The sequence below is a fragment of the Poecilia mexicana genome, unplaced genomic scaffold (genome assembly GCF_051168715.1).
Source record: "Poecilia mexicana isolate PSO_F unplaced genomic scaffold, ASM5116871v1 scaffold_2, whole genome shotgun sequence".
Lineage (NCBI taxonomy): Eukaryota > Metazoa > Chordata > Actinopteri > Cyprinodontiformes > Poeciliidae > Poecilia > Poecilia mexicana.
The window spans coordinates 7,206,586-7,234,560 of NW_028263371.1; the positions used below are offsets into that span (position 1 = coordinate 7,206,586).

Below are 27,975 nucleotides of genomic sequence, written 5' to 3' on the forward strand. Positions count from 1 at the left end.
TTTATGTGTTTTCATTTTTCACACAGTTTAAACCAGAAGTTTACATACACCAAATAAAAAGGATATGTCTTTTTTTTTCCCCTCACTGTCTGCAGTCAAACCAAACTTTTCCTGTATTAGGTCAGTTAGATTTACCATTTCTATTTGTAAAATGCCACAATAATGAGACAAAGAACATATCGGAGAATATGTCAGAAGTTCACAAAAAGTTCCTCAGTATTTGGTAGCATTGCTTTTGAATTGTAAATTGTGTCAGTTAACCTATCAGGAGTTTCCGAGTCCCTGACATCATCATTATTCTGTATGCAAACTTCTAAGTTTGAAGACATCCATATATATCCCTGATGTCTTTATTCTCTCGTTGTTGTGATGTTTAGCAAAGAAAAGACATATATTTTCTAACTGGAATAAAATAACAGGCGTTTGGTCTGATGATTTAATTTCACACAATGTGAAAAAAGGTGTGTCTCTGTTGTTATTCGGTTTACATAAACTTGTTCCAATTGTATTTCATTGTACTTTCACTGATTTCAGTTTTAAGACAGTTTTGTGCTTTTCTATAAAGTCCCAGACAAACCAACAACAGTCACTCTATCTCGCATATGCGTTAATAATTTACAGTGAATTAGATTAATCACTCACTCTCACTCAGTCAAGCATCAAATCCCTGCTAGGAGTTCTTCGCTCTCGGCCTCACCATCATCTCGCGATGAGACCGGTCGACTCGCGACAGTCTCGAGCTGCCCTTAAACTTGCAGTCACAGCAGCAGCACTGACGGCAACAATGGCCGCTTTCCGCAGAGCGGCAGCGCTGGCCGGCAAACTGAACCCTTGGTCTGCGACTAAAAGCGAGCTTCTTGGGGCTCCCAGCCTGAACGGACGACGGACTCGGAGGTGTCTGACAGCCGGGCTGTGTGCCGCAGCGGGAGGTGTCCTGGCTCTGTACTTTTATAACAAAATGTGGAGCGACAGGAAGAGGATGATGAGACGCAGCATCAATGGTCTGCCGCTGCCGTCCATCCCCACCATTGAAGCTAAAGAGAAGGTACGTGGCTACAAAAACAAGGCAGCTAGCGAGCCGGTTAGCTGTTGTGACACATAGCGACGTAAAAATGAATCTCTGTTGACACAAGGGCCCCTCTAAGGGCGAAAAAAGAGAGAGACCCCATTAAGAGAACAAGTCAAGTGTTGTGTATTCTAGGCATGCTTCCTTCCGCGCGCAGCTCCCGCTTTGGTTTTCCTAGCAGTTACCATGTTTTTTCCTCTCTCCCTCAGCTTTTTTTTTCTTTTTCTTTTTTGGGTGGGTAGAATGTGTCATTTATTTCCAACACGCACGGTGGAAACAGTTCGCTCACTGTTTGGCTGCAGAGGAAGGAGTGGCGCTCTCCCTCTCACTCTGGTGCTGAAATGACAACACGCGCTCCAACCGTCGTCACACTGCGCAGCTGCGCTCGTGACACTTTGACGGATAAAAACAACCCGACACATCTTAGTAAACACAATAATGTTCAAAATGGAAACACCACACTTTAAAAAAATTTAAAAATGAAATAAAAACATGATGTTTGTCAAGACAATTTTATCTGAAAGAGGAAAAGAAAAACGTACAAATATCACGGTCCTGCTGGTGAGACTGTAGGTTTGAAGCTCAAGACTGTCGCGAGTCGATTGTGTGGATTAAAAATTAACCTCCTTTTTACGTTAAGACCTGTGAAAAGTTATAAATAAATGTATTTTTAATAAATTTATAACCTGCCATGCTTTACAGTAGCATAGCAGTATTTCTGGGACTTTCCTGGTCATCAAACATAAGATTATATTTCATAGAGAAGATGGCTTGACTTTTAGATGCTTGTCAGATTTAATCAGTTGCACAAACTATATGCCACGAATAGGGGCGCTGCACCAGTGAGGGTGCCAAATCTATGACGTAAAAATTATTTTTAGTCAGCATTTTTTGCATTTAACAGTGGTGATGCGATCTGCTATAATGTGTCCATATTCACGTCAGGAAGTGCAAAGTTGCATCCCTGCACTACTCACACTAAAACTTGACTTAGACTTGTGATCTAAGACTCAACTTTTATGAACAACTCCTTCATATATTCAGGAGTAAAATCAATCTGCTACTTAAGCTATCGATTGCAGCTGATGCACTGCATATCAAATCAGTTAATTTTCACAAAACACAACAAAAAACAACAAAAATAACTATTTAATTGAGTTAAATAAATCTTTTCAATGTCAGGTAATTCTGACAATGAAAAGATTGTCAGAATCTTTTTGTTAGATTTCATCATGATCTTTTCATTAGAATATGGGCGATTCTAATGCTTTACTCTATCAAACTGCAATAGTAAGCTATGACTATGTTGTAAAGAGCAACAAAAAAGAAGTATTCAGTGGTATCCTGGAAATGTCATAATTCACAAAATGTCGATAGCAACTGAAATGCTGTTTTTGAGGGATGCAGTGTCTAATCAATAATCAGCTGCAGGCCTGTTGACGGTAGTCTGGGCAACCGATCTTTCAAAAGCAGTTTCCCTGTCAGTTGTGAGGGTTCTGGAGCTGGAAAACAAGTCGATTTTATTGATTAACTGAATTTGCTGTTTATAAAAATGTTATTTTTAGAAAATCTGATTTTTTCCCACCCTCCAGTTCAGTCATTGGGCTTCTGTAGTTCAGAGGGATGTTGGCCTGCTAAGGGCCAACCATTTTTTGCCCATCATGTTGTGGACTTTGACTTTAGGTCAACTCCCAGAAGGAATAACTGAAATTAAAGAAAGTGTCTTTAAAATATTTTCTGTCAGTTGTAATTTATTTTTATGAACACAAGACTAACACTAAGCATGCAGCTAAAGCTAAAATTAAAGTTAAACTGCTATTTGAACTTGCAGCTGTAATTTCAGTGAAAGTACTGACTATATAAACAACACACCACACGTATGATTATCCACTATGGTTTGTTGGTCTTTCACATAAAACCACAATACATTAAGATGAAGTTAACTGCTGTAGTGTAGAAAACATCAATACTTTTACATTGTAGTGTAGAAATGAATTTGAGGTGACTCTGTTTTGTAATCGCACTGACACAACTGGATTTAAACGGTGTAGTTTATAGAAAATACTTATTTAGAACACGGGCTGGTTTATAAGCGATACTGAGAACGGCAGAGGGAGAAAATAAAACACTGCAGCTGTGAAGGGGAGACACCCAGATGCCAAAGGGGAAAACACCTGGAGCATCTGCTGTGCAGTCACGAGAAGCAGGCAACACATCAGCTGCAGTTTTAGTGGTGGATACATAACTAGACAAGAACAAAGTGTACCATGTGAAGTCCAGTCGATGCTCCTTACCAATGAATAATTCTCTCTTCTCAGTGAAGCCTGCATGCTTCTATATCATGTTAAGCGGCATGGGATGTAAAGCCTTGTTGCCTTTGGAAAACTTTAAAAACTCCATTCATTAGTGAAAGTCAAACCCACGGGTGCAGAGTCTCCTAATCTCCATCACAGTTACTTCCCTACAATCAACTATTCATCTCTTACTCGCGCCTTCTAGAGCTCGTTTGGTAAAGGAAGCATCAAAGCTTTATGAATGAACTAGCATGCTCATTAGCATGATCGTTGAGCCGAGCACAAACTCAAACAAGCTTAAATATGGAAACCTCTCTGCTAATTGCACAGCTACAGTCTCTTTGTGGATCTCTGCAGCTAATCCAGCTGAAGTCACAGGTCTGTACTGAAAGGGAGAGACGGAGAGACCAATCAAGTAGAAAGTAGTACCGGCTTGTGTGTGTTTGTGTGTGCCTGTATTCTCTTGTTTAGTTGTAGCAGAAGAGCCGATGCTATTTATAATCTCAGAGAGCTGAATCGAGACTTGGTGCCAAGAATAGATGGATATGCTCATTATTAAAGTACACCGTTAAGGAAGAGGCTTGGATGCTGAAGTCCATGAGACTTAGGAGGCAGGTTTACGAAACTGAACAGGAGTTTTTAGTTTGTAAAGCCGACCTATTAGTATTCACCTGAGCTTCTCCTGGACTGCTGAAAATGCTATGATCTGTAGAAAAAGCTCTGAACATTTTTATCTGAGGATGTTTTCACACCTGATAGTCTGGTACACTTGACTGGGAATCAAAGTTGCAACGTTTGTTACATTTTCAGCTGGTGTGGTTCACTTTCACACTGCACTGTGTCAAATAAACCAAACCCTTAAAAAACCTATTTCCACCCTCGCCTGTGGTGGCGCTGCACCAAGAGCCACTAAAGGAAACAACACAAAAATCTCTGAAGAAGACACTGAGGGCAACCTTCTTCATCATGTAATCTGAACAAAAACTGAGAGGCATTAGATTTTAGCGTTTATAGAATTTCTCCTTTATCTTTGGCAAAAGAAAACAAAATATTTCTCGTGCTACTACATTTGTGTTCATTGTATTTACCCAGAATGCCTTGTGCTATAGTTCACTTCCTGTTTCTGGAGCAATCTCCAGCCCACTTGGCATTCACTTATGCATTCAAACTGTGCCAGAGTTCACTTCAACCAAACTGAGACTGAGGCTTTTGACTTTGATTACGCATACTGTGTAGTGTAGACTATTTTATGCTTTTCATATTAGGGGTGTGCAGATAAATATGTTGATCTGATAAATCTGTTGATCTGAGATCGGATGATACTCACATTCAAATAACTTGCATATTGATCAAACTGCTGATGTAAATCTGTACAATCTACGTAAAAATGTTGGTTTTACGTTTTGCAGGCACGTCCATTTGACTTTGAGGATGGAGATGTCTACATGTCGTCCCACGAGCATCGTTTCCGGATGTTCAGCTCTGTAGAGTACGAAGGACAGCTGTACATGACTCCACAGAACTTCATCGAGTCCGTTACCATGAGCGAACCAAGAAGTGTGTATCAGTTGTTCATGTTTTATATTTTTGTTTTCAAAAAAATATGACCGCTGTGCACATGCATAAGATCTTACCAACTTATGTTTTGTGTGGCACATGTTTTGGTTTAAGATCAAAAAACAATATTTCTGAGGTAAGTATTGATGAGCTGTTGGTGGCTCCGTGTCTTGGGATTTATCACCACTGTCACATAATATCCTTTCCCATTACTTCAAATTAACTAGATTACATTTTTAAAGACTTTAATCTAATTTTTAAATCAAGTGACAGTCATAATTGTGTTAAAAAAAAAGAAAGTTAAATCCACTTAATTTATTCGATTAACATCAACTCTTTACACCCAAAGGTTCACCGGATTTACTTTGAGTGTTAGCAAAACTTTAAAAAACCAAAAATACGATGAATTGGTTGAAATCGATTTATTACCCAGCCCTACCTTCGTCCAGTAGTGGGGTATAAATATGTACTATGTACCAGAGCCTGTTTGAATTTGAGGAAAACCACATTCAATCAAGACTTGATCACATGCTTCTTTTTCATAAGTCATGGAAGCTGTGCTTCATATCATGTTAGCTACCTTTATTTGGACTTGTAGTTTAGTTTTAAATGAGCTCAAATTCACTGACTCGTCAGAGGATTTTATAGGCCTCACATTACTGATCTTTGTTTTGTTTCCATCAGTGTCTGGGATTTATTTAACATGTTTATTTTGCCACGTTCTAAGGCCGTCAAAAATCCTCAGTTTATGAGCACATCTTTGCCGATTCTGTCAGCCTGCTGCTAGTTGTAACAGATTAGGTCTGAGCAGCCGGCCTCAAAGCAGATGGCTTTACAGCTTTTGTTTAGTCTGAGGTTAATGTTAGTCAGACGCACGCAGACACACATTCCATTCGCTCTCATGTACTCTCCCTCTCTTAACTTGTAAATATCTAAATTGGTGGGCTAAGCTTGAGTGTTCCAGGTTTGGAAATGTGATTGCACACTGATGCAATCAGAAACAATTTCTTTCTTTTTTTTTTTTTTTTTTGCAGCAGTCATGATTGAATAGCGTGCAGACCCGTGCACCTGTATGTGTGTGTTTACATCTCGGCTGTCATGCGATACGGCCGCTCGTAGCCTGTCAGCAGCCGCCATCCTCTGCCCCCTTTGAAGTTGAATTAGATGAACTTTGTTGTATAAAACAGAACAAAAGTAGTATGTGCTTTTACAGGGACATTCCACATACTACAAAGGCAGGTGAGGACTACTTCAGACAGTCCAAATGGGATCTGCTATGATGAGTGTATACACAGTGTGTGTGTGCGTGTGTGTTTGTAGATGTGTGTGTTGTGACTGTACCCTGCACATTAGGACCCCTTTCTAGATCATACAGATGCTATCTGACCAAGCCCACCCAAACTCTTCTCGTCTTTCTCCTCCTTTGTCTTGTTCTCTGGCAGACAAGAGGCCATGGAGGTCCCTGACCAAACAGGTGGGAAACACACTTTATATCTCTCCTTTTTCCTGCTTCTCCTCACAGGCAAACATCTTTTGCATGTTACATCTGCTGTTGTTTTCTTCGCACTGCATAGTTTTTTCAGCTAAACAAGCTTGACTTGCAGCGCCAGTACATGTATTGAACAAACAAGCTGCAAGGATGTGCAGGTCCTTTGTAATTTCCGCAAATTATTTTATGTTCTTTCCTGTTTTCTGGTTCTATCTTTTATCTTTCTTGCTTTGTTGTCATGGCTCTTTTCAATCTTTCACAACATTTCAAGATACAAGTAAAAATCCTTATCTCCTTACAGCTCCGCACATTTCTTGGATTAACTTCTGATTCTCTCTAGAATGCACTGAAGTCATCATTTTAAATTACCTGATATGTTTTCCATGGCATGGGACATTTAACTTTCCAACTCTTTGCATTATTTCTTCATAAAGTTCAAGTTAGAGCATGGCACCCTGTGTCTTTACAGTGTCTAGCGATTTTGATCATGCTTTTTGTGTGTTTATGTCAGGAACTGGAGAAAATCTTGTCAGATACTCCTCCCGTATGGAGAGGATCCTCCAAACTGTTCCGCAACCTGAGAGAAAGAGGTCAGCCGACACACACATGTGGATACAAGCAGTTCATCACTTCTCTGAATTTATAGCTCAAATCTTCATCTCATCTATTTTTTTGATGTACAAAGTGTACAAATTCCCACCCAGCTGACCATACCATTAATGTTTTTTACTTTGTAAATCAGGCGCTACGATTTACAAATCTCTTCTCCGTTTTGTAAAAATATATAAATAAGGCTAGGTGTTTTTCTATTTCTCAATCTTAATGTAATTTGTAGTGCTTAATGTAGTGTGTTTAATGACTGAATTGTTTGTATTTCCAATTGGCTGCTCACTGATCAAGATGAAAAGTCACCACTTTCCTTCACCAGACATTTATTTTCTTGATGCCTCTTTAGTTCATTTGTTCCTAAAAGAAAAAAAAAGACAGTTTTTTAATACGACTAGTGGAATATCTTACATAACACAGGAGGTTGCATATTTTCATTAATTATTTGCTGAAATCCACGCTGCCTGAACAAAAAAAACAATCAAATGACTTTAGGACAAGATCTTTAAAATAATCGGAGAAACCTTCAGTTTTTTTATTTTTTTTGCTGTTTTTTAACACGGCACAGGGCTTCGTTTTCAATCTCTGATTAAATGACGCTTGTGAGTTTTTGTTGCACTGTAGGTGTCACTAATCCAGGTTGTCATCATGCTGTTCCTCTCAGCAAAACAGCCTGCCGAGAAAAAGGAAAAAAAAAATAAAAAATCAACCCCCTTTTCTTTCCTCTCCTCTGGTGAAAGATGAGAAATAAGCTTGCCCTAATTAAGCATTTGCTAGAGGAGCAGATAACAGAGAAAGCACAGTCAGGGACCGACTCCCCATAGTGATAATTACACTGAAACACACACATTCAGGGAGATGCTAAAAATAACATGCCATGTGTGATTCACTTCCTCTCTAATGATACTAAAATTATGCTCAGGTTGTATCTTATACCAGGGTTTGGTTTGGTCTAAAGGGACACATGTAGGAGGACTAGTTTCACTTGAAAGTGTAGAAAACAACGAAATGAGGGTAAGAAGTTAAAAAAAATCATCACAATGATATGGGGATGTAGAGAAGCTGAGGAATGTGAAAAGCTAAAAATAAAATCATTAATAATAATACATAATTTACTTTAATTACTTTCAAACATTTATTTTGGTAATTTACCTTGATGTAATTCAGCTTTATTTCAAAACTTTCTGTTGTGTAAGCTACATATGGGTATTTATCTGTGTTTGTAAATGGCAGAAGACACTTAATGCTACATCCCGCTGAACACAAAGACTGCTATCACTGAATTCTGGAAATACATTAGGATTCCTATGGATCTGACTAATTCAGACAAGTAATACTGCACAGTGTTGGCTGGGCTCAGCTCCACAGCTCATTATTTCAGTGCTTTTCTGTATTTATACTACATCAGGCTTCACATTTACATACAAGTCTGAGTTAATGCAAATTCCTCTTGTGAGCAGTCTGAGGTCCCATTTCTTCTAACCTCAACCTTTAACAAAAGGACATTTTGCAAAAGGGGAAATTTGTTGGGGCTAATGTGAAATTGGGGTAGGTTTACTTTTACAGTCTACTTTAACATAAAGGATGCATATGGCTAAATGTAAATAGTTGGAGAACTGTTAGTATCTATGGCTGTAGTTCACAGTTTTGCAGTTTTCTGCCTTGTCTTTTGAGGTTATTCTAAGATGCTACAGAGCACTTACAGAATTTGTTTTTTCTAGACCTCGCAAAAAAAAAGCTTGAAACTTTCTCCGTTAACCATAATTTCACTGGAAAATTTGGAGAATTTAAAGAAGTTTCATCATATGTAGGTATAAACAATTAGCTTTTTTTTACAGTCAATGAGGTGCTTGAACTTACACTTGATTCTATCTTTAGATTCCAGGTTTATTTGTCTTTTGAACAATTATTAAGATTTACTGAGCTAAAGGAAGAGTTTGGTATTTGCAGGAGCTGCACTATCTACACTAGTTGTAGCGATGTACAGTATGGCCTGTGTTCAGCGAGTTGTGGCAGATGGCAGCTCACACTGAGCCAGATTCTGTTGGAGGGTTTTTTTTTTCCTGTAAAAGGAGAGTTTATGTTTCTGTTGTTGCTGCTAAGGTTGTCATGATATTAAAATTTCCAATTCACTATCAGTACAAAGAAAAATTGTTAGTATGTGGCACTATTTCCGACATTCCTGTGGCATTTTTTCAAAGAACAGCGTTCTTTCTTGTCGAGAGCCAGAAATACGATTAATGTAAACTTTAAACCAAACTAGGTGAGCGATTATTTAGTCACGCTTAGGTGCATGTAAGTTTTATTTTTAGTCCTATGCCTTTCATCATGATTTCATTAAGATTTTTTGAACCCTTTATTCGTGAGTGTGTCGCAATGTAAACATTCAGGCTGTCTGCAGAAACCCGGGCAGCATTCTGGTCTTTCCAGGTCTGGCTCTGCGCCGGTTTAAGCGAGTCCGGTTCCAAACCAGCTGCTCCACACAAAGCAGTCTGGATTCAGCTAAACACAAGGCTCACACTCCGACTCCCAACCGGTGTCATGCTCGCCGTCACACGCACTCGTCACGCACGCCGGCGGGAGAGCGAGTCACTCCGATCTATCTGATCGATCAGACACAAAAAAGTGAGAGGAAGAGAAAATCTAACTCTTTAAGCTATGTTCCACCTACTTATCCAAACACACACATTCACAGAGAAACAAGCGTGTCTGCCGCTGGATACGTTTGTGAACGCTGTGTGGGGCCAAATGGCTGCTGGTGGCTCGGTTGGCAGAAGACACATTTTGAGATTCTATCTCCACAGCCGGGAGGATTAAGGGTGCGTCAGTGTGTGCGGCTGTGTGTGAGGCCCTGAGATCCAGGAGCTTTAAACTTCTGTAAACATAGTGCAGAAAATGCCTTAAATGTGACCTTCCTAACTTTCCTGTCTTGATCTCATCACTAGGAATCATCTCGTACACGGAGTATCTGTTTCTGCTCTGCATCCTGACAAGTGAGTCTGCTCAGGCCTTATGCCTTCTCCTTTCACTATATTCTTCCTTTTTTATCAGATATGGCACTTGGTTTTTACCCACAGTTACGATCTTGCAGCAAGATTGACTTTTGCTATTTGAAAGGGAAATGATATACATGCAAAACTTGTAGTTTCTCCATTTTTTTTTGTTGAAGCCTTTTATCAGGATGAGGCTTGTAGTTGCAGCAAATATTTTATAATTTCCTTTTCAAAATACCGTCTGACCATATTTTTTTAAAACACACAGTCATAAAAATCACAAAGTGCTTTACAATAAAGGAAACAAATCAATAATAATAAATAAAGATTTTACAAATCACGAACGGTTTCTAAAAAATTTGTTTGTTTTTCCATCCAGTATTGTAATGTAACTAAATTTCTTAAGTTTTATATATTGAATATAATATGAATATATAATGGTTCTAATGCCAGAAAATGCTTCAAAATATTATATATTTTTTTCCATGTAGAATAAAGGTTTCAGTCTTATAAAACTGTATTGTAGCATGAAATTTTCCTGCTCAGGTTTTGTCCCCTCCACACATTTTAGATCTTGAATTAGAGCACATCAAATGCAGCCCCGACTTGATAAAAGCTGTGAATAGCCCTCCAGTTTAGTCCCTATATCCCTTTAAGCAGATGAAAACATGCACCATTAGTTGCAAGATTACACAAGCATCCAGAGTTTTCCTAAAAGAACAGGGTACATCTCAGAGAAACTTCATTTACTGAAATGAAACCATTATTTCCTTCTGTGCAGCATGTCTGCTATGTCTTCCCTCGCTATTTCTGGCTTTAAAATTACCTTCAGTAAACGCATGCATGCACTCACACCGTGTGTGTTTTCCTATCTGTTCTCCAGAACCACATGCTGGCTTTAAGATTGCTTTCAATATGTTTGATGCAGACGGCAACCAGATGGTGGACAAGAGGGAGTTCTTGGTGGTGAGTTTCTAGCACAGAACCATCAAAGAATACATATCTGTGTTATCTTGGTTATTAAATGTACTGACAGCCAATGTTATAAGATTACTTTTGAATAAAATGTGAAAAAAAAGTCAAACGTTCAACAGTTTGTTTCACTGTGTTTTTTTTTATATTGTACAGTTGAACATTTAAAATTTACAATCCTATTTCTTTATTGTGAGAATTTATCCCGAGTGGCAGCAAAATGTGAATAAAATTATGACAATATGAAGAAAAATATTGTGTACATGATCAAATGTGATGAATGTGAATTACACTTATGTTTTTGCATGTTTACTAATTTCTTGTAAATAATGAATAGTTTGGAGATGTGATTTTTTTATATGTTTCAATCCACATTTTTGTCATGTTTAAAGCACCTGAAAAGGCCTGATTATGAGAGCACCTTATTAAACAGCTTAGCAGAGTGATTGTAGCTTTTCTGAAGGTCTTCACGCGTGTTATATACACAGCAGGATGCGAGGTTTTAACTGAAAACGCTGCAGGCGGGAAGGGATTGGAGTGAGTGTGGAGGTGGGTGGGAGTGGGGTGGTACTACAGCAGCAGGGGGTGGTAATGGTTTAAAATCCTGTGGGAGCAGCCAGGTGCTACTCAGGGTATATTTCCCACATTGGATGTTGTTGTAAAAATGGATGAGGATTTCTGTGCTTTTTAAACGTTAATAGTTGCAGAAAGAAAATCTTTAAGTCTTTTTTTTAATAGGGCAGGATGATGCGACAACTCAGCATTCTATTCTATCATAGTAAATAGTTTTTAGGGTGTCCAAACTTTGTCAGTTAGGGTTTATTTTGATGAAGCACAACATTACATAATACAAGACCGCCCATGTTAATAATAATAATAATAATAATAATAGAAGTGGGCATTTATAGTATTATTTATCATGATAAAATTGTTATCACGATAGTAACTGTAAACGTTTTTGCTTGGATCTGAAATGTTTTCCCTCATTCCAGCTCCAAGAAATCTTCCGGAAGAAGAACGAGAAGAAGGGGAGGAGAGGAGATGCGGAAAAGTCAGCTCAGTTGGTAAGAGTGCTGTAGGAAGGCGACATTGTTAGTCATGTTTGTGGAGTGACGTTTACAGCTATTTTTTTTACAAGCATTGACTATAATGATGCTCCTATAACCTGCAGGACAAATTAGAGGTGCAAAGATCGACAAAGATTTAAACTGATTTTATAAATGTTGCTTCAAGCAGCTTCTGTCACTTTTCAACACTGTTGAAAGTTAAATCAGTCAAAGTTAATAAACAGAATTTGACACCATTCAAGATAACGATCATCTGTAGAAAATCAGACATGAAAACAAATGAAGTCTTTCCTGACTAGTGTGGACTGCATGCTGCCTCGTGAAAGCTGACCATGTCGCAACCGTGTTGTTACCGTGACGATTATCCCTGATGTCTACTTGTTATATCTGATATATTTTCAAGCTTTGTCGTCCTCACCTCTGCTATGGTGGAAGCTCAGGAATAACAAGCAGCCTTGCATTACAACACGGCCTGCATCATTCATAAGCATATCCACGTTAAATCCTACTGACATTCAAGCTATTTAATACCTAAGCTACTTCATATCACAAAAGAAGCACAGCTACCTTCAGTTCTCATGTTTGCATTCACTTGATGCTCTTTGAATGTCACAAAATTAGCATTGAAAAATAAACTGCTTTCAGTGACAAACTGCGATGCTTTCGTCACTGGAAAACTAAATGGGACCTAAACTTGTACTGAAAAACCATTTAAACTACACTTATAATTGCAATTACCTTTGAAATAACAAGTTCCTCTTAATAAAATAATTCTGTTTAAGCACATCAGCTGATACAATTGCTACTCGAGTACATTAAAGCTACAATTAGTAACTTTTATATCAACATGTTTTTTTCATATTTGATAAAGCTGTCACTATGTCCTGACAGTATAAAAGGAGACAGATAATCTATAAATGAATGGAACTCCTCTACCTCCTCCCAGTGGTCCTACTGCCACCTGCAGAAATGCACTGCTCCCCATCAGAAACAGCCAACCAGAGCCAGGAGGAGGGTCTTAACGCTGTCAATCATTCCCATGTACGGGCTCCTCAATATGCTAATGGGGGAGAAATCACCTAATGTCACAGGAAAACTGTTTACCCGCCGTCATGGGTGTATCCATGGCAGAAAGGGGGAGGGTGTTTTCAGCGTGTACACAAACATGATTGACAGCACTAAGACCCACTTCTTAGCTCTGATTGGTTGTTTTTGACTGGGAGCTTTGCATTTCTGCAGATGACGGTATGACCACAGGGAGAAGACAGAGGAGCTCGATTTTTTTCACAAATTATCTGTGTCATATCATACTATGAGGTTAGTGACATTTTTAACAAATATGTTAAAAAAAACATTTTATAAACGTTTTTTTAAAGGAAGCATCTTCTCTTCCTGTAGGATGGACAACAGTTGATACTGAAATAATTAATTAAGCTGCAGCTTCATTCCTATTAATTTAGCTCTAGCCTATTGCAGATAATTTAAGTAATGTTATGTAATATGTTGTACCTGACAATGTGTTTACCTCGTCTTTTAAAACTCATCTTTACAAGAATGTTTATTTCTCAAATACTGTTAGACATTAAAATTATTTATGCTTATTTCTCACAATGGTAATATTTGCATGTACTATATTTACCATAGCATATATCTGTACAGTTTGGCGTTATGTTAAACACAACATCTATTTCTTTATATGAAGAGTAAAATTAGTGCTTATTTCTGAAGCTTTACGCATTTCATTGCATTAATAAAAAGCACTGAATCCTGCATTTAGAATTTAAACATCGTTACATGTACAGTTCAATCCTGGTGAAGCATATAACTCACAAAAAACACTTTTGATAGTGTTAAACAATCCAAACAAAAACATTAACTTTGCCTCACATGCATTAAGCTGCTCTGAGTCATGCAGTGCTTGCTGTTGTAATGCAAGGTATGAATTCAAAAATTTTAATCTCAGATGTGTAGTAAATGACACATCCTCCTTCCTTGCATGTACTAACATGTATTTTACCTTTTCTTCTCCTCCTCTCTTCTGACTGCATGCTCTGTCCTCTTCTGTCTCTCCCTCATGTCTCTCTCTGTGCGTTAGAGTATGCAGCTGTATGGATATCAGGTTGCCCCCATGAGCAGCGTATGTATCCCCAGTCATAATTTATTAGTCTCCTTTCGTTCTCTTTTGACACATGAAAAAACAGATATGATGATGATGATGATGAGGAAGGAGAGAACCATCGGTGTCTGTGTTCACGGTTTCAACATAATAATCGGAACACAAACAGAAACTGAAGTTTTCCTAAAAAGTCTTACATTTTTCTCCGTTTTGCTTTGTTTTGTTTCTTTGGTTTGTCAGGTCAACAGGTAAGTTAGGGCTTTGGTTAACTTGCCTGGACAGGTCATCGTCTCAGTAAAAACAGTCATATCACAGTTTAGTAGATGAATGAGTCCATGTTTTTCATCTAAGTCTACAGTCAAGGAGAAGGTTTTTGTTAGTCTCTGATTCCAACGACATTAAAACTTAACGTCTGTGGCTGAAAACAAATCTAGATCTTTATCAATATCTGCACGTGTTTGTAGAAAAATAACGATGCTTTGACTCAAATCCAAAAACTGAACAATTCCTTCTCTCCTCAAGATTTCCTCTTTTAATTTCTAGACATTCTTCTACTCTAATTTAGAAGACAGGGTAAAGGCTGGTTTCTACTGTCTCCCAGTTTGGTTCTTTAATCCTCACAAGTGACATTTTCCTCTCATAAAAATAGGTCCAAATAAAGGCCATACATCAAACAAGATGCTTATGTACCTTTCTTTTAAAGAAAATAGAAGAAATCAAGAAAATACGTTGTAATTAATTTGTTCATGCCAGAACACTTTGATTATATGACGACTGGGCTTGCCGTTACTTCACTGCTTCCTCTCCAATTTCCTCTATAAACCCAATTTGGAAATCATTCTGTGCTCTACTAATTAAAAAAATACATCAGGTTTTTAAGTTTTTCTGTGTCAGTTCTGCATTTCTTTGGTGTGGAGTGCTTTAAATAGCATTTTCATTCACCCATTTACAGGCAACAAAATCACCTGTGACTTGATTCAAATCACTGGGTGCAGCAGATGCCTTTATAGTGATTGTGACGATTTGATTGCAAGATTTGGCACAGAAATTGTTTTGCATCTTTGCCAAACAAGTATCTATAAGGTTTATAGTCTAGTATCGGACAGTTCAATTAAAGAAGAATTGGCTTTATTTCTATAAGTGATGGGTATTTTTAAATCACTCTTTTAACATCTCTGTAGACGTAAACTCGTGGCCTAAAGAAGTCTTCAATCGCTCCAGTCCACCTGATCCTATGTCTCCAGTAAAATCCTCTGTGTTTGAATTCTTTGATGCCTCGGTGAAAGATGCAAATTGAGGCTGTGTGTCCATCTGTCATGCCAGCTGACCGATTTGCCCTCTAATCGGGGAAGCAGTGGGGTGAATGGACATAAGAATAGCAGCAACAGAGTAATACGTTTAAGAGGTCAGCTGAAATGAACTCTTACTACAAGTGGGATGTGACTTTGATGGTCTGAAGCTCCAAAACACAATCAGTGTTTTTCCATTTGAGCCCATGTTTAGGTACGATCTGTTCTGTGTGTGTTAGTGTTTGGGGGAGGTTCTCTTTATTACAAAGAGAATGGATGATTTCATTATTGGCGCAGGCCTCTCAGACTGCTGTTAGTGTTGTCTGAGCATTTCAAACAGAATATGACAAAACACTAACAAGACACATTTTTCTATTTTCAGATTTCATCTTAAAGTAATTTTTTTAATGATTTTTGCCAGAAAAGCTGTATATATTGTTTTAATAGTGGACTAAAAATAATAGTTAAATCTGATATTTAGACAATTTAGTGCAAAATAGCTTTATTATTTACTAATATTTCTCATGAAGACACAAAAGCTGGCAATTTTCAGTCTCTTTATGAACCGTTTTCTTCAGTCTTGTTCCACCCTCTATACGCAGCTCTCTGTTTTCCACAAACACACACTACTTGTTCTGTCAGTGCTGTGATGGATAGCTCCATTGTCACTACGGAGTTGAGAGTGGCGCAGGGTCATGTTAAAATGGCCGCAGTGGTTTTCTCCCCAGAGAGAGAACCCAAGGTGGGTGGCCAGGCGTTTCACATGGCAGCTCTATCTGTTTTACTACAAATATACTCTGCTGTAACAAGTAAACACTGCTGCAGTATTGTAGTTTTACTGGAGTGGGTTTATTGTACTATCTTAAAAAAACAGTCAACTTATAGGGTACAACTTTGAAAAGCAATCCTTTGATAAGTGACCATTTTAGAGAGAAATAGATAAAAAGTAGATTTGTAACCACTAAACATAGGTGTATTTATTGATTCTGATCCATTTTTATGTTTTGTACAAAGATGGACATGGACGTATTATGCATCAGCATGTGTTTATTAATGGCATTAGTAAATTAAGCTGAAATATTTCATGATTTAAAAAAAAATCATCTCTTAAAATGATAGTCTTTGCAAAAAAGTGTGGTTTTTTTCCAGTATCGCAAAAGGTTTGTATTTTTAAATCCAATATATGCAAAAAAGAAAAATGGTGTCAACACTGATTGTGATGGATGTTTTTAATTGATTTTGTTTTTAATAACTCATCAAAAACTAATGTTTTCCCGCATTCAGGATGTGCAAATTGATTCACAGCACATGAAAACTCACATTAGTGATCAATAATACAAATACGTCACTTTTTGAAGAGCGTTCAGTGTCAAACAAGTAGAAATAAAATTGCAATGGTTTTGTATTAATAAGAGTAATATTTATTTATTTATTTATTTATGTTTTAGTCATTAATTTTTAGTGCTTTATTTGATATTTTGTGTAGTATCATGTTGGTATGTTTTTACAAAGAATATATGAAAACTGTCTGAGCATATAGCCAATTCACATCATAGATATTTTTTGTTTTAACTGAATTGGAAGTGAACTGATCCTGGACCTGCTTGACCACTCCTACAGGTGTTAAAAAAAGACAGCCAAGAGTTTGTGGCGCGGAGTTACTGGGACGTTTTGAGGCGAAGCGCCAGTCAAGTCCTCTTTTCTGACCTGGCGGAGGTACACAGACCCAGTTGTCCCTTCATCCCTCCATTTGTCATCCCTTCATTTTATGTCTTAATGCCATAGTCTTAATATACATCCTCGTTTAATATCCCCGAGAAATTTTGCCGCGCCCGATTTGACGAGAATAACCTCCGAAACGTTCACCTTCAGAATAAAAGCCTCCTATTGTTTCCTTATCAATTCCTTTTTAATGAGTCGTAATGTTTCCATCCGGTCCCTCCATATTGCTTTTTTGTGTTTCTGTGCCGTGTTGTGTCTTTGGTGTCAAATCAGTTTAGAGCAATAACAGAATTATGATCAAGTAGACTGCAGAACACATTCATTTGGCTTAATATGATAGTATAGCATGTGCATTTTTATTTATGTCTGGATTCACATAGGTAATATGTGTCATTTTAAATTACAAATGTGTTTATTTTCAAAAATATTAAGCAATATTCACAGCGTTTCAGCTTTTTAAACTGAATTATGATCCACATAACACAAGCGGCTGCCTATAAATGAATAAAGTATATAACTCCATGCAGTGAACAGGTATAGTACTGAGGTGAATCCTAATATTAGCAGGTTAGCATGTTAGCAAGATCCTTAAAGAAGCTCACTCAAATTTTGCTACAAAAAAAACTGCTAGGCTGCAGATGCTCTACTGTACATTACAAATGAAAATGCTTAATTTATTATTTATACGAATTGTAATGAGGTGTTGCAAACTTTTACAAAACGTAAAGATAAAACCTAATTTATTTTGAAAGGTTTTGACCAAAGACGGAGGGTATTTTATGTATAATTACAGGATGCATATGCCTAATTAATTACATCACATATCAATGTTATGAAGATCTCCTGTTCACTTTCTAGTTCACAAGACAGATGAAAATAATTGTTTATATACCACAGAAACAAACTGTAGTTTTTGCTAGTGGAAAGTATTTGTAGAGCTGAAACATTTAGACAAAATAAAAAGAAAATAGTCACACTTGACCTCAATCTTTTAGTTTCAACTTTGACTTTGGTTTCTGAGAACAAAAGGATAAGACAAGGATGTGTAATGATTAATAAGAGCTAGCACAGTGCTAACAGGTTAGCTGACTAATGACAGACTGGCGGCTGTGGTTAGCAGCGGAAGCTACTGTTGAGGTAATAACAGTGCTGCTCCTCGGGGCCGACCTTGTATTTATACCGAGCAGTCTTTCATCTGTCGGGATGTAAAGTGGACAGGACAGACGAATCAGACGGAGGCCGAGGAGCTGTCAGCAAAACAAAGACATGTCAAGCTTTTGAATTATTAAAATCAACTTTTAATGTTCATTGTCAGCCCACTGGCTGAACAGTTTTCAAGGAGGGATTTATTTTTTATTCGCTTGCTGAGTCACTTAACTCTAACATGGTCAGATGTTTTTTAATCAGCCGTGTATGGTTTTTAGGTCTGACTTACATGGTTTTCCATTTGTGCAGTTCTGTTTGAACTGCTTATAAATTGGTTAATATGATTTAAAGGATACAACAGCTTACATACAATAAATAAGGAGTTAAAGACCAGTTTAAAACTTTTGCACAGCACGGTATAGAGTCATGGTAAAACATAAGTACAATCTATCAGTTCTGTGTTTTTATAGATCCAACTTTTTTTATCTAACCAAAACCTTAAACGGAAAAACGTACAAACCTTAGATGTGTACAAAATAAAAATGGCGTATTTGTTTTTTGTTTTTTTTCCACCAACAAATTTGAAATGTATAACAAAAAAAAAAGGGTCAGAGTCACAACAAAAAGCGCAAAATGAAAGGGCTGCTTCAAATCCAGAGGAATCTGATCTGATAAGTGGAAAACCTGAGGGTAAAGAAAGACAGAAAGAGATCTAATCAGAGTCAACAAAACAAGGCGAGAGAGGCCGAAAGCAGATGACACAGGTCAGCAGACTGAACAAATGTCGAGGTACAAAGCGAGGTGAGAAGAAAAGCATTTCGGGAAGTACATTTAAGGGAAAAGAAAGAAACTAGGTTGTATTTTGAGAAAGATGTGTTTACTCAACAGATTAGTCCCTATTGTAACCTTGAAGAGTGTGTGGGGGGGATTGGCACTGAGTGACAGGCAGACAAGGAGCGAGGTTAGGAAAGGTGCCCTGGTGTTTGTTAGATGAAGAAGACACTGACAGGTAGGATGGAGAGAAAGGAGATCAGATTTATCAGAGCAGCAGCGGAAACGGGAAAATACGACACGTAAAAGCAGGAAAGAAACAGTAACAGGATGGGATAAAAAAAAGAAGCAAGTGAGCATTAGAAGAGGGGATGCGGTGCCTATAAAAATATTGAAAGTTTTTTATTTTTACCTTTTGTCATGCCAAAAAACGTGAACTTTTTCCACAAGTCAAACTTTAACGTATTTTTAAATGCGATAAAAAGGTTTTCAACTTTTATTTTCTACCAATGAAAATGTGGAAACTGCACATTCACCTTCCTTTAAATTCAGTCAACTAATTAGGAAATATATTTTCACCATTGGAGATACAGCGGCTCTATGTAAATGTTCAGAAATTAGGGAAAGAACGTCAGTCAACTAAAAATTCAACTTTTTCCTCTACATCCAAACACTACGTACCCAGCATGACGAGGCGTCACTATTTCCAGGTTTTTATTTGTAAAATAAGACCAGATATTATTGCATTTTTTTTTGTTCACTTTGCAATTATAACGTAAAATCCCTTTAAAATACATCATAACTTGTGGTTGTAACCTGACAAAATGCAAAAGTTGAATACGTCCGTAGCCCGAAGGTGTGGGCTGACTGATGTGAATAAAGACCGACAACGGGCCTTTCCTCACGAGCGTTACTCACAGGTCGGGAGGGTGAGAAAGAACGTTTAGCGTTTACATCGGTAATTACTGTTTTTACTCTCGGCACCCCCGATCAAAGACAGCCGAGCTCGCAAACACACACACAGGTGGACAAACAGACGCATGCATTCGCCAGGTGTTGGCTCGTGCCTTATAGGCGTGGTAACCATTACGATGTCAGGAGGATGATGAGCTCACGCTCCTCCCGACACTCTTCCAGGAAAGATAAGCTTGTTATGATCAGAAGAAGACAGAAAAGACTCCTCTAAATCTGTGCAGTAAAAAAAATGTTTTTGTGATAAATTATCACTTAATTCCATCTAGAAATCTTTTCTTGCATAGTCATAGTTTATTGAACCGGTGCCCCCATTTGCTGTCACTTTTCTGTCTTTGAATTTGAGCAAAAAAAAAAAAAAACTAATAAAAAAGAAAAAGCGCAGCCATTGTGGGCAGAAATCCATTTATCAAGCTAGATTCCTTGTTTGGATTTTACTTCTGACAACGGCTTAGTCGTTTTAAGAGAAAAACAACATGACTGTGAGGAAGAGGGGATTCCAGTTAACGGGAAAGAGAGGCAGAGACACACACCATCTGGATGCTGTCTAGTTGTCTGCACAGCTTGTGTGTCATAAAGACTTTGGTAATGTGTCAGTTTAAAGATAAAAGAGCAAACGTATTGTTATGCTGTTTGTTAGTAATAAAGGGCTTAGTGACAAGAACATCCAGTAAAGTGACACAAGAAAGGCAAGACAATGAAATCATCTGAAGCTCAGCTCATGTTTACATGAAGGTGGTCCTCCCAAAGAGACAAAAGTGAAAGAGGACGTTCAGTAAAGTCATCCAGTTCTCTCAGCAGCGATCGGCATGTCATAGGAGGTTGGTTAGTGCGTCAGCTTGTCTGGAGTTTGAGTTATTTCCAAATGTTTTCCACCTTTAATGATAAACCTGTAAAATTTAACTGAAAAACAAACTGAAATATTTTCTTTGGAGAGGCAGGAGGCACCTTTAAGCAGCAACCATTTGGTATCAGACTGTAGCTGAAATAATTTCCAAGCTATTTTACTTACCATGTATGTATTTTTGTTCAGTTTTAGCTTAATTATGGTTCTGAATATGTTGGGGGGGGTTTCAACAAACTGACTTTTTTTTTTTTAAATATGCTTGGTCCAGTTAACAATTAATCGATTACTAAATTAGTTGATTAATCTAATTAATGATATGAGCCCAACATAATTCAACTTCCAAAAGAGGCAAATAAATCTATGTGAATAATTGTGACCTTATCTTAACTTGGTCACTGATATGTTCTTGTTCCAGGGTAAAAAAAACAAACAGGAACAACATATAAAAGTTAAACAAACACAACAAAAACTGTTTTCTTCCTGTCTCATGTGAACCTTGTCATCTTGTTTGACTTGTCCTTCTTGTCCCATGTTGGACTTTAGGATTTTACCCTTGAGGTAGAACCACGAATGGCATCGTGGTGATGATATTTATGATGATGATGATGATGATGATGATGGAAATGGCATAAGCGCTCCTCTTAATTCGAATGAAATGAGATTTTCATTCAATCTGACGTGTGCGTTCTTCTCAGCATGGCTGTGGGTTTGACTCGCGGGTTGGCTGGGTGGGGGCATGGTGGGCAGCGAGATAGAAGATGGCCTCTCTTTTTTCCCCTGATGCTTAAAATCATCGTCACCTTTTACTAAGAGCTATTCATTACATTCTTCATTTTCAAAAGGATTAGGAATTGTGCCTGTCACCTAGTTAGAGACTAAAGCTTAAAGAGTTAATCAACAGAGAAAACACACAGAAGTTACGCCTTAAAATCCCATTGAATGGGTTTCAAATGACCAGGATCACTTAGGGAACATTCACTTCACACACTCTACGGAGGAAGGAAGACCAAACACAAAAAAATCAAGATAGTAACGCCATCTGAGTTTGAAAGGTGACAGACCGGATGGCCATCAGTTAAGGGAAAAAGGTGGAATCTGCTGAAATGTTTTATGCATCTGTGCTTACGTTGGGTTTGTGCGGCGCTTCTGTTTGGGATGTGATGTCCTGTTCACATGTTCCTGTGTGACGTCCGTTGAGAAATGCATGAAATGTGGTGTCCTCCATGTGTTCTGTGTGTGCTCCATGATGTGTTTGTGGGTTATTTTTGAGCTGTTTGTTCAGAGGTGTGTTCAACGTGATCTACCTGTTCAATGTGCTGACGGCCAGTCCATCCCCACTCCTCTTCCGACCTTTAGCATGACTCTTTTTGTCATTGTGTTATGTGCTAACTGTGCACTTGTTCATCGGTATTAGTTTGTATTTGAAGCTACCGCAGCAAACCTCCGGACCAGCCTGGACTGCACAAATCTGGATATGATGACCCTGTTTTAATAATAACAATAATAAAAAGGATTATTTTAACTTATAAGAAAAACAGATGGAACATTTTCCTGGCTTTACATCGGGGATTGGAGTACCCTATCTGCTTTTTTTCTTCTTGCAAAATTATTCATACTTTTACTTAAGACAGGCTTCAATACTTTTCATTTGGATTTCATGTGATAGGCCAACACAAGGTAATGGCACAACCGCAAAACCTAACTTGACATGACCTTTGACCTAAACTCACACAGATTGAGAGCCTTTATCATCCTTCGTAAGGATGAACTGATAAATCGGTCGTGATTTCCTTAATAATTTTGGGTAACTGGTGATCAGCCGACATGTACACGAGATATCAATTTCATCCAGTGATATTATCTGCCTCCGTAAATGTCTGAAAATCTGCCACTGTCCCCTTTAACTCAGTTATGTGAAAGGGTTGATTGCCCTTCAGATGACATTGTTAGTATAGTGACGTGAGACTAGGATGGAGGTTCACCTTCCAGCAGGACAACAATCTGAAGCAGCCAGTGTTACAGTGGTAGCTGTAGATCAAAGTATAATCATATGTTACAGTGGTCCAGTCAAAGTCCAAAGTTCTGAAACATGTGTGCCACACTTTTCATTTCTTTCTTTGTTTTTGTAAAATACATGAATAAATAAAAAAAATCTTTTTCCTTCCAATTTAACAACTGCACACATCCGTGTACTGATCTATCACACAAAATCTCAATGAAGTATTTTGAAGTTTTTGCTTGTATCACAGCAAAATATGAAAAAACTCAACGCAAGGCAGTATGTTTTGCAGCCTAGACTGGTTTTGTTTGATATCTTCGATGGCTGTTAATGATTTCAGCCGATATCTGAGGTGAAGCTGTGTTTTTGTTCATCCGGTGCATGTCGTGCATTCATGCAGCAACATTCTGGCTCCTGCTCGTCTGCCTAACCCGTACCAAGGCTGGATCCTTGACAGACTCGCCCCCTTTCCTCTGCTTGTTTTTCTCCTCCAAACCAGCATCCTTTATGATACATCTCTCTAACTCTGTCTCTGATAGCGCTCGGATGAGACCATCACTATTGACACCACCATACTGGTCCATTTCTTTGGAAAGAAGGGAAAAGCAGAGCTCACCTTTGATGACTTCTACAGGTACCTGGTCATGCTGACCACATGGTCAGTGTCTCTTTTCTCCCCTCCCACCTCCCTCTTCCTCACCATCTATTCCTTTCTGCTTGGCAGGTTTATGGATAACCTCCAGACTGAGGTGTTGGAAATTGAGTTTCTGACCTATTCCAAAGGAATGACCACAATTAGCGAGGAAGACTTCGCCAAAATCCTGCTGCGCTTTACCAACGTCGAGAACATCAGCGCGTACATGGAGAACGTGCGCCAGTGTATTCCGGACGAAAAGGTGCAACGCACACGTAAACGAATAATACTTTGAGAGCACTCCGCGTTACTCTTTTCCGCATATCATTAGATTCGTTTCTTTTTTCCTTCTGTACTGGTGCTGATGCCTTTCAGGCAGTTCACTCAGCCTATATTTTCCCAGTGTGGTGTCCGCCTAGGGCTGTTGATGCTCTCAGCACTTCAACACTTCTTCCCTTCACTTGACCTCACACAAAGATGCACACAAACACACTTTTAATAGCGCTTTCAGTCACACGTGATTGTTTGTCTCTGTGTATCTGTCCGTCAAGCGAAGGCTAGCTATGCTTTGGCTCATCTTCCTTGTGTCGATCTGCAACCCAACTCTATTTCTGTCCCTCCTCTGTTTCATGCTGTGGAAGAAGCAGGAGGTTTGTTTCTGCCTCATAAAAAAACGCAACCTGCAGCCACAATCTGTCACTTGTTTCCTTTCTACATTTTAGTTATTTTACTGTTGTCTTGTGTTTGTCTTCATTTGATTGCCATTTGGTTGTGTTTAGGTTTTTGATGTCAAATTTATTTTATTAGGTTAAATGAATATTTCTGTTCACGATTTTGCATTTAATTAGCAGCACAAGGCATGTTATGCAGGTTTTATGAACTTTCTTTTTTTTTACGAGTTTGAGACATTTATTTTATGAAATTCCTTGTCCTTGTTTGGAAATAAATGTCCTTTTTTGTGTGTTCAAAATAAGAGCAGTGTGTAAATTTTAAAACTGTTATCACCAGCTTTTATTTCCAAACATGATTACACCTTGGGAACACGGCTAGTTCTTTTCCAAAAATCAAAACATGAAATGAAGAAGAACATATCGGTTTTGTTACTGCTCGACCAAGAAGTGAAGAAAATTGATTACTCACCTTGTTTTCTTCTTGAGACCCACTTCAACAGCATTTCCTCCTCCAGATTTAGCAGCATGGTCTTCTCAAGTAAAACGGTGTTCAGACAGGTCGAAGATCCCTGTTATCCGATAATTAGACACCATATGATACCCGAGCCACGATGTGTCAGACAGTACTCTGGTTTGAGTTCAGGATTCAAAATGCTACTCTGTTACTCCTCAGTCAGTCGGTGGATTTTTTTGGTAAGTTGTAACCGCTGCTGTTTTTTCAACAATGGTACTTTCTGATAGTTTGACTTTACATATGAATCTTCTCATTTGCGCAGTACTCACAGGAAATTGTGTTTTTTCTTCGGTCACCATTGGAGATGCTCATTGGCTACACGGTCAAAATCGGCTCTCATTGTCGCAGTTGATGCGGTGGGCAATTGCCTCAACTACACCTTCTCTTCTTTTACGATAACATGGCAAATAAAAGGAGATCTTGCAGTTCGTCAATCATTGTTTCCTCCTCCTCCGAACTGGGGAACTGGTAATAATCAAGCCACTCTGCCATAATTGCTGTGTTTGCTAAGCTATTGTAAACCACATTTATCACAAACGTGAAGGGAGTGTGCAAAAATAAACGTCCTGAAATCGAGTGATTGCGCGTCAACTGCACGGTTTTGGCCCAACCATCTTTGCCATCTGAATATTCTTCTATCAATTTAAATTGTAGTTTCTCTGTTTCCATTTTTAAACATTTTGAGATCAGTTAAGCTGAGCAGCTTTCTTTCCCCCTTTCCACTCAACCTTTTAATAAAATGATTGTTCTTCTCAGACACGTCTGGAGTGACACATCTTAGTGTCTATAGAAAAATGCATTATAATCAGCATTTACGACTTTTGCTGTCACCAGTAAGGCACATGTTTGCTACTAATATAATGCCACACTGCTATTATTTTAAACATATTAATTAAAGATTCAGTTACATCCAGTCAGTACCATGCATGTCTCGACTGTTGAGTCTGAGTGGTGATGTTGAGTTACTATTATTTTGAATGCGACTTTATCTCTAACATTCATAGTGTATCTCAGTTTTTCCTCATTTATGGAATAATATAAAAATGCAGCAATATATGTTTTTGATTTCATTTCAATATAAGACAAGTGGATGCATGATAAGGAATGCTACGTTCCCACATGACCCATTTAGCATGGTGTACATCAATCGAAACTGCTCATTATTTCCCCAATTTGAAGTACTTTGCTCAGGACAATGATAGGTCTTCATTACTTCCCCACTTTATCTGGCAGATTCTCACCTAGTTTCTCTTTTTCAGGGCATCACCTTCGATGAGTTCAGGTCATTCTTCCAGTTCCTCAACAACCTTGAAGACTTTGCCATTGCCATGCAGATGTACAACTTCGCTTCACGTTCCATCGGACAAGGTAGTGAGAACCCAATCAGGCTTAAAGCTGCAGGCGCTAATTGTTGCTGCTCTATCTCCTGGTTTTTGTGTGAATGTCAAGACGTCTTTGTATTTTCCCACTAGATGAATTTGCAAGGGCGGTGTACGTAGCCACGGGACTCAAGCTGACACGTCACCTGGTGAACACCATCTTTAAGATCTTTGATGTTGACCACGATGACCAGCTGTCCTACAAGGAGTTCATCGGCATCATGAAGGACAGGCTTCACCGGGGAGCCAGGGTGAGGAGCTTGCAGCTTCCTGAGAAAATGCGCTTAATTACTGAAAGTACAAATATCCTTGTTAAAAGTAATCAACAAAAATTATGAAAAGATGAGAGATGTCTTCCTTTTAGAAATATATACCTTTATTTACAGATACAGTTTGGGATTAGTATGTCTTTACTGGAGCATTCTACACTGATCTGAGATATTTAATCACGTGAAAACTGTCCTGGGATACCTGAAAGACATTTATGATATTATCTCTGGTGCTATACTGCCACCAAGTGGCAATTAAAAAAAACTACAATAGTTCAAAGTCACGCTAAGGAGTTATTCAGATCTTAGCTGTTAATAGTCAGAACTGCGTTTTGTGCTTTCTTACCACTCTTGGGTCTTTATTTTTTTAAAACATGGACATCCTGCGTATTTTATTCTCCTTATTTCTGACTGTTGTATTTGAATACAAGATTTCTTGATTCAGATGTAATTTCCTTGGTCATGTCCCTGTTTTTTAACAAAAGTTATTTCTTTCCTTTTCCCTGCCTTTCTCATTTCTCATGATGGCCTCTACTGGCATCTCAGGGGTATAAGTCGGTGGAGAGAGCCTCCTCTTTTAGGTCATGTCTGAAGAAGGAGCTAGCAAGCAGATAAGTGCCACTAACAACTACAACGATAATCAAGATATTTATTGAATATGGATTGTTTGTTTGATTGTCTTTATTTCCTTTGAGGAATGGAGAAATATACAAAAAAACATGTTGACGTGTTGAATTGAACATCTTCTCATTGCTTTGTGTGCACCAGGTGAAGGGCCGGCGCTGCACCTTCTTTTCCAGCTGCATTCGCTCTGAAGCCCGGAGACAAGTACACCAGCTATGGAGGACGTATAAGGAGAGACCTTAAAGGAAGTAATAACTCTAAATGAACTCAGACTTTTGATTTATAAGGAACCTGATTGAGCAGCTTTCTCGTGTCAAATACAGATCTCTAATCCAGCTTCCAATAATCACAAGCATGACTGCATTGACTGGAAAATGAACAATGAAGATTCTATTGGGTTTTTTTTGTACTTATGCCAATTCTGTCACACAGAATGTAACAACAAATATGATATGCATATTTTCACTGTTTTTACATTAAAATTATTGTTTCTAATTTCAATGCTTAACTGTAATAAAATTGCAACTTGTTTATATGCTAAATCAATATCACAGTTTATTTTTTAATAATTTTTGACCGATTTTGGTTAATTCCTGTACAACTGGTTATTAACTTAAAGAGCACAAGAATGAATAAATACAATATATAATGTATGTAAAATGTTATAAGCATGTCGAATTTAACGTTTGAAATTAAGACTTCAAACATGCACAGGACTAACAATGAAGAATTAAATAGCTGTATTTCAAATGTTTTAATTGTTTTCATTAAAACAGTCATGTCTAATAATTATTCAATCTTTTCACTATCTTATGAAGTTTTAGTTGGACTAGTATGCTGGAAAGTTCTTCATTATCAATTTGTTACAACTGAATTTGTTGTATATTTGGTCTGGATTTGATAATATTTGAGTTTTGACAGATGCTTTCTGAACATTCCCCATTGCATCTGAAAAATATCCTATAAAAACAGAAGAAA

The 27,975-nt window shown here is 38.0% G+C and overlaps 1 protein-coding gene across 1 annotated transcript; it reads left to right on the forward strand.

Annotated features, from left to right (window-relative positions):
• Positions 1-709: 709 nt before the first annotated feature.
• Positions 710-27,786, forward strand: micu3a (mitochondrial calcium uptake 3a). The gene is made up of 12 exons (XM_088009823.1): positions 710-1,045; positions 4,770-4,917; positions 6,360-6,391; positions 6,918-6,996; positions 9,958-10,005; positions 10,889-10,971; positions 11,970-12,041; positions 23,446-23,540; positions 23,631-23,802; positions 25,985-26,093; positions 26,198-26,355; positions 26,920-27,786. Exons 1-12 carry the CDS (start codon positions 710-712, stop codon positions 26,986-26,988), a joined length of 1,401 nt encoding a protein of 466 aa, XP_087865949.1. The 3' UTR covers positions 26,989-27,786.
• Positions 27,787-27,975: the final 189 nt, after the last annotated feature.

Bases quoted from the DNA above. Each gene is read 5' to 3' on its own strand.
- micu3a (XM_088009823.1), top strand. From the start codon at position 710: ATGAGACCGGTCGACTCGCGACAGTCTCGAGCTGCCCTTAAACTTGCA. The intron at 1,046-4,769 runs GTACGTGGCTAC...TACGTTTTGCAG, and splicing joins CCATTGAAGCTAAAGAGAAG to GCACGTCCATTTGACTTTGA. The intron at 6,392-6,917 runs GTGGGAAACACA...TGTTTATGTCAG, and splicing joins GGAGGTCCCTGACCAAACAG to GAACTGGAGAAAATCTTGTC.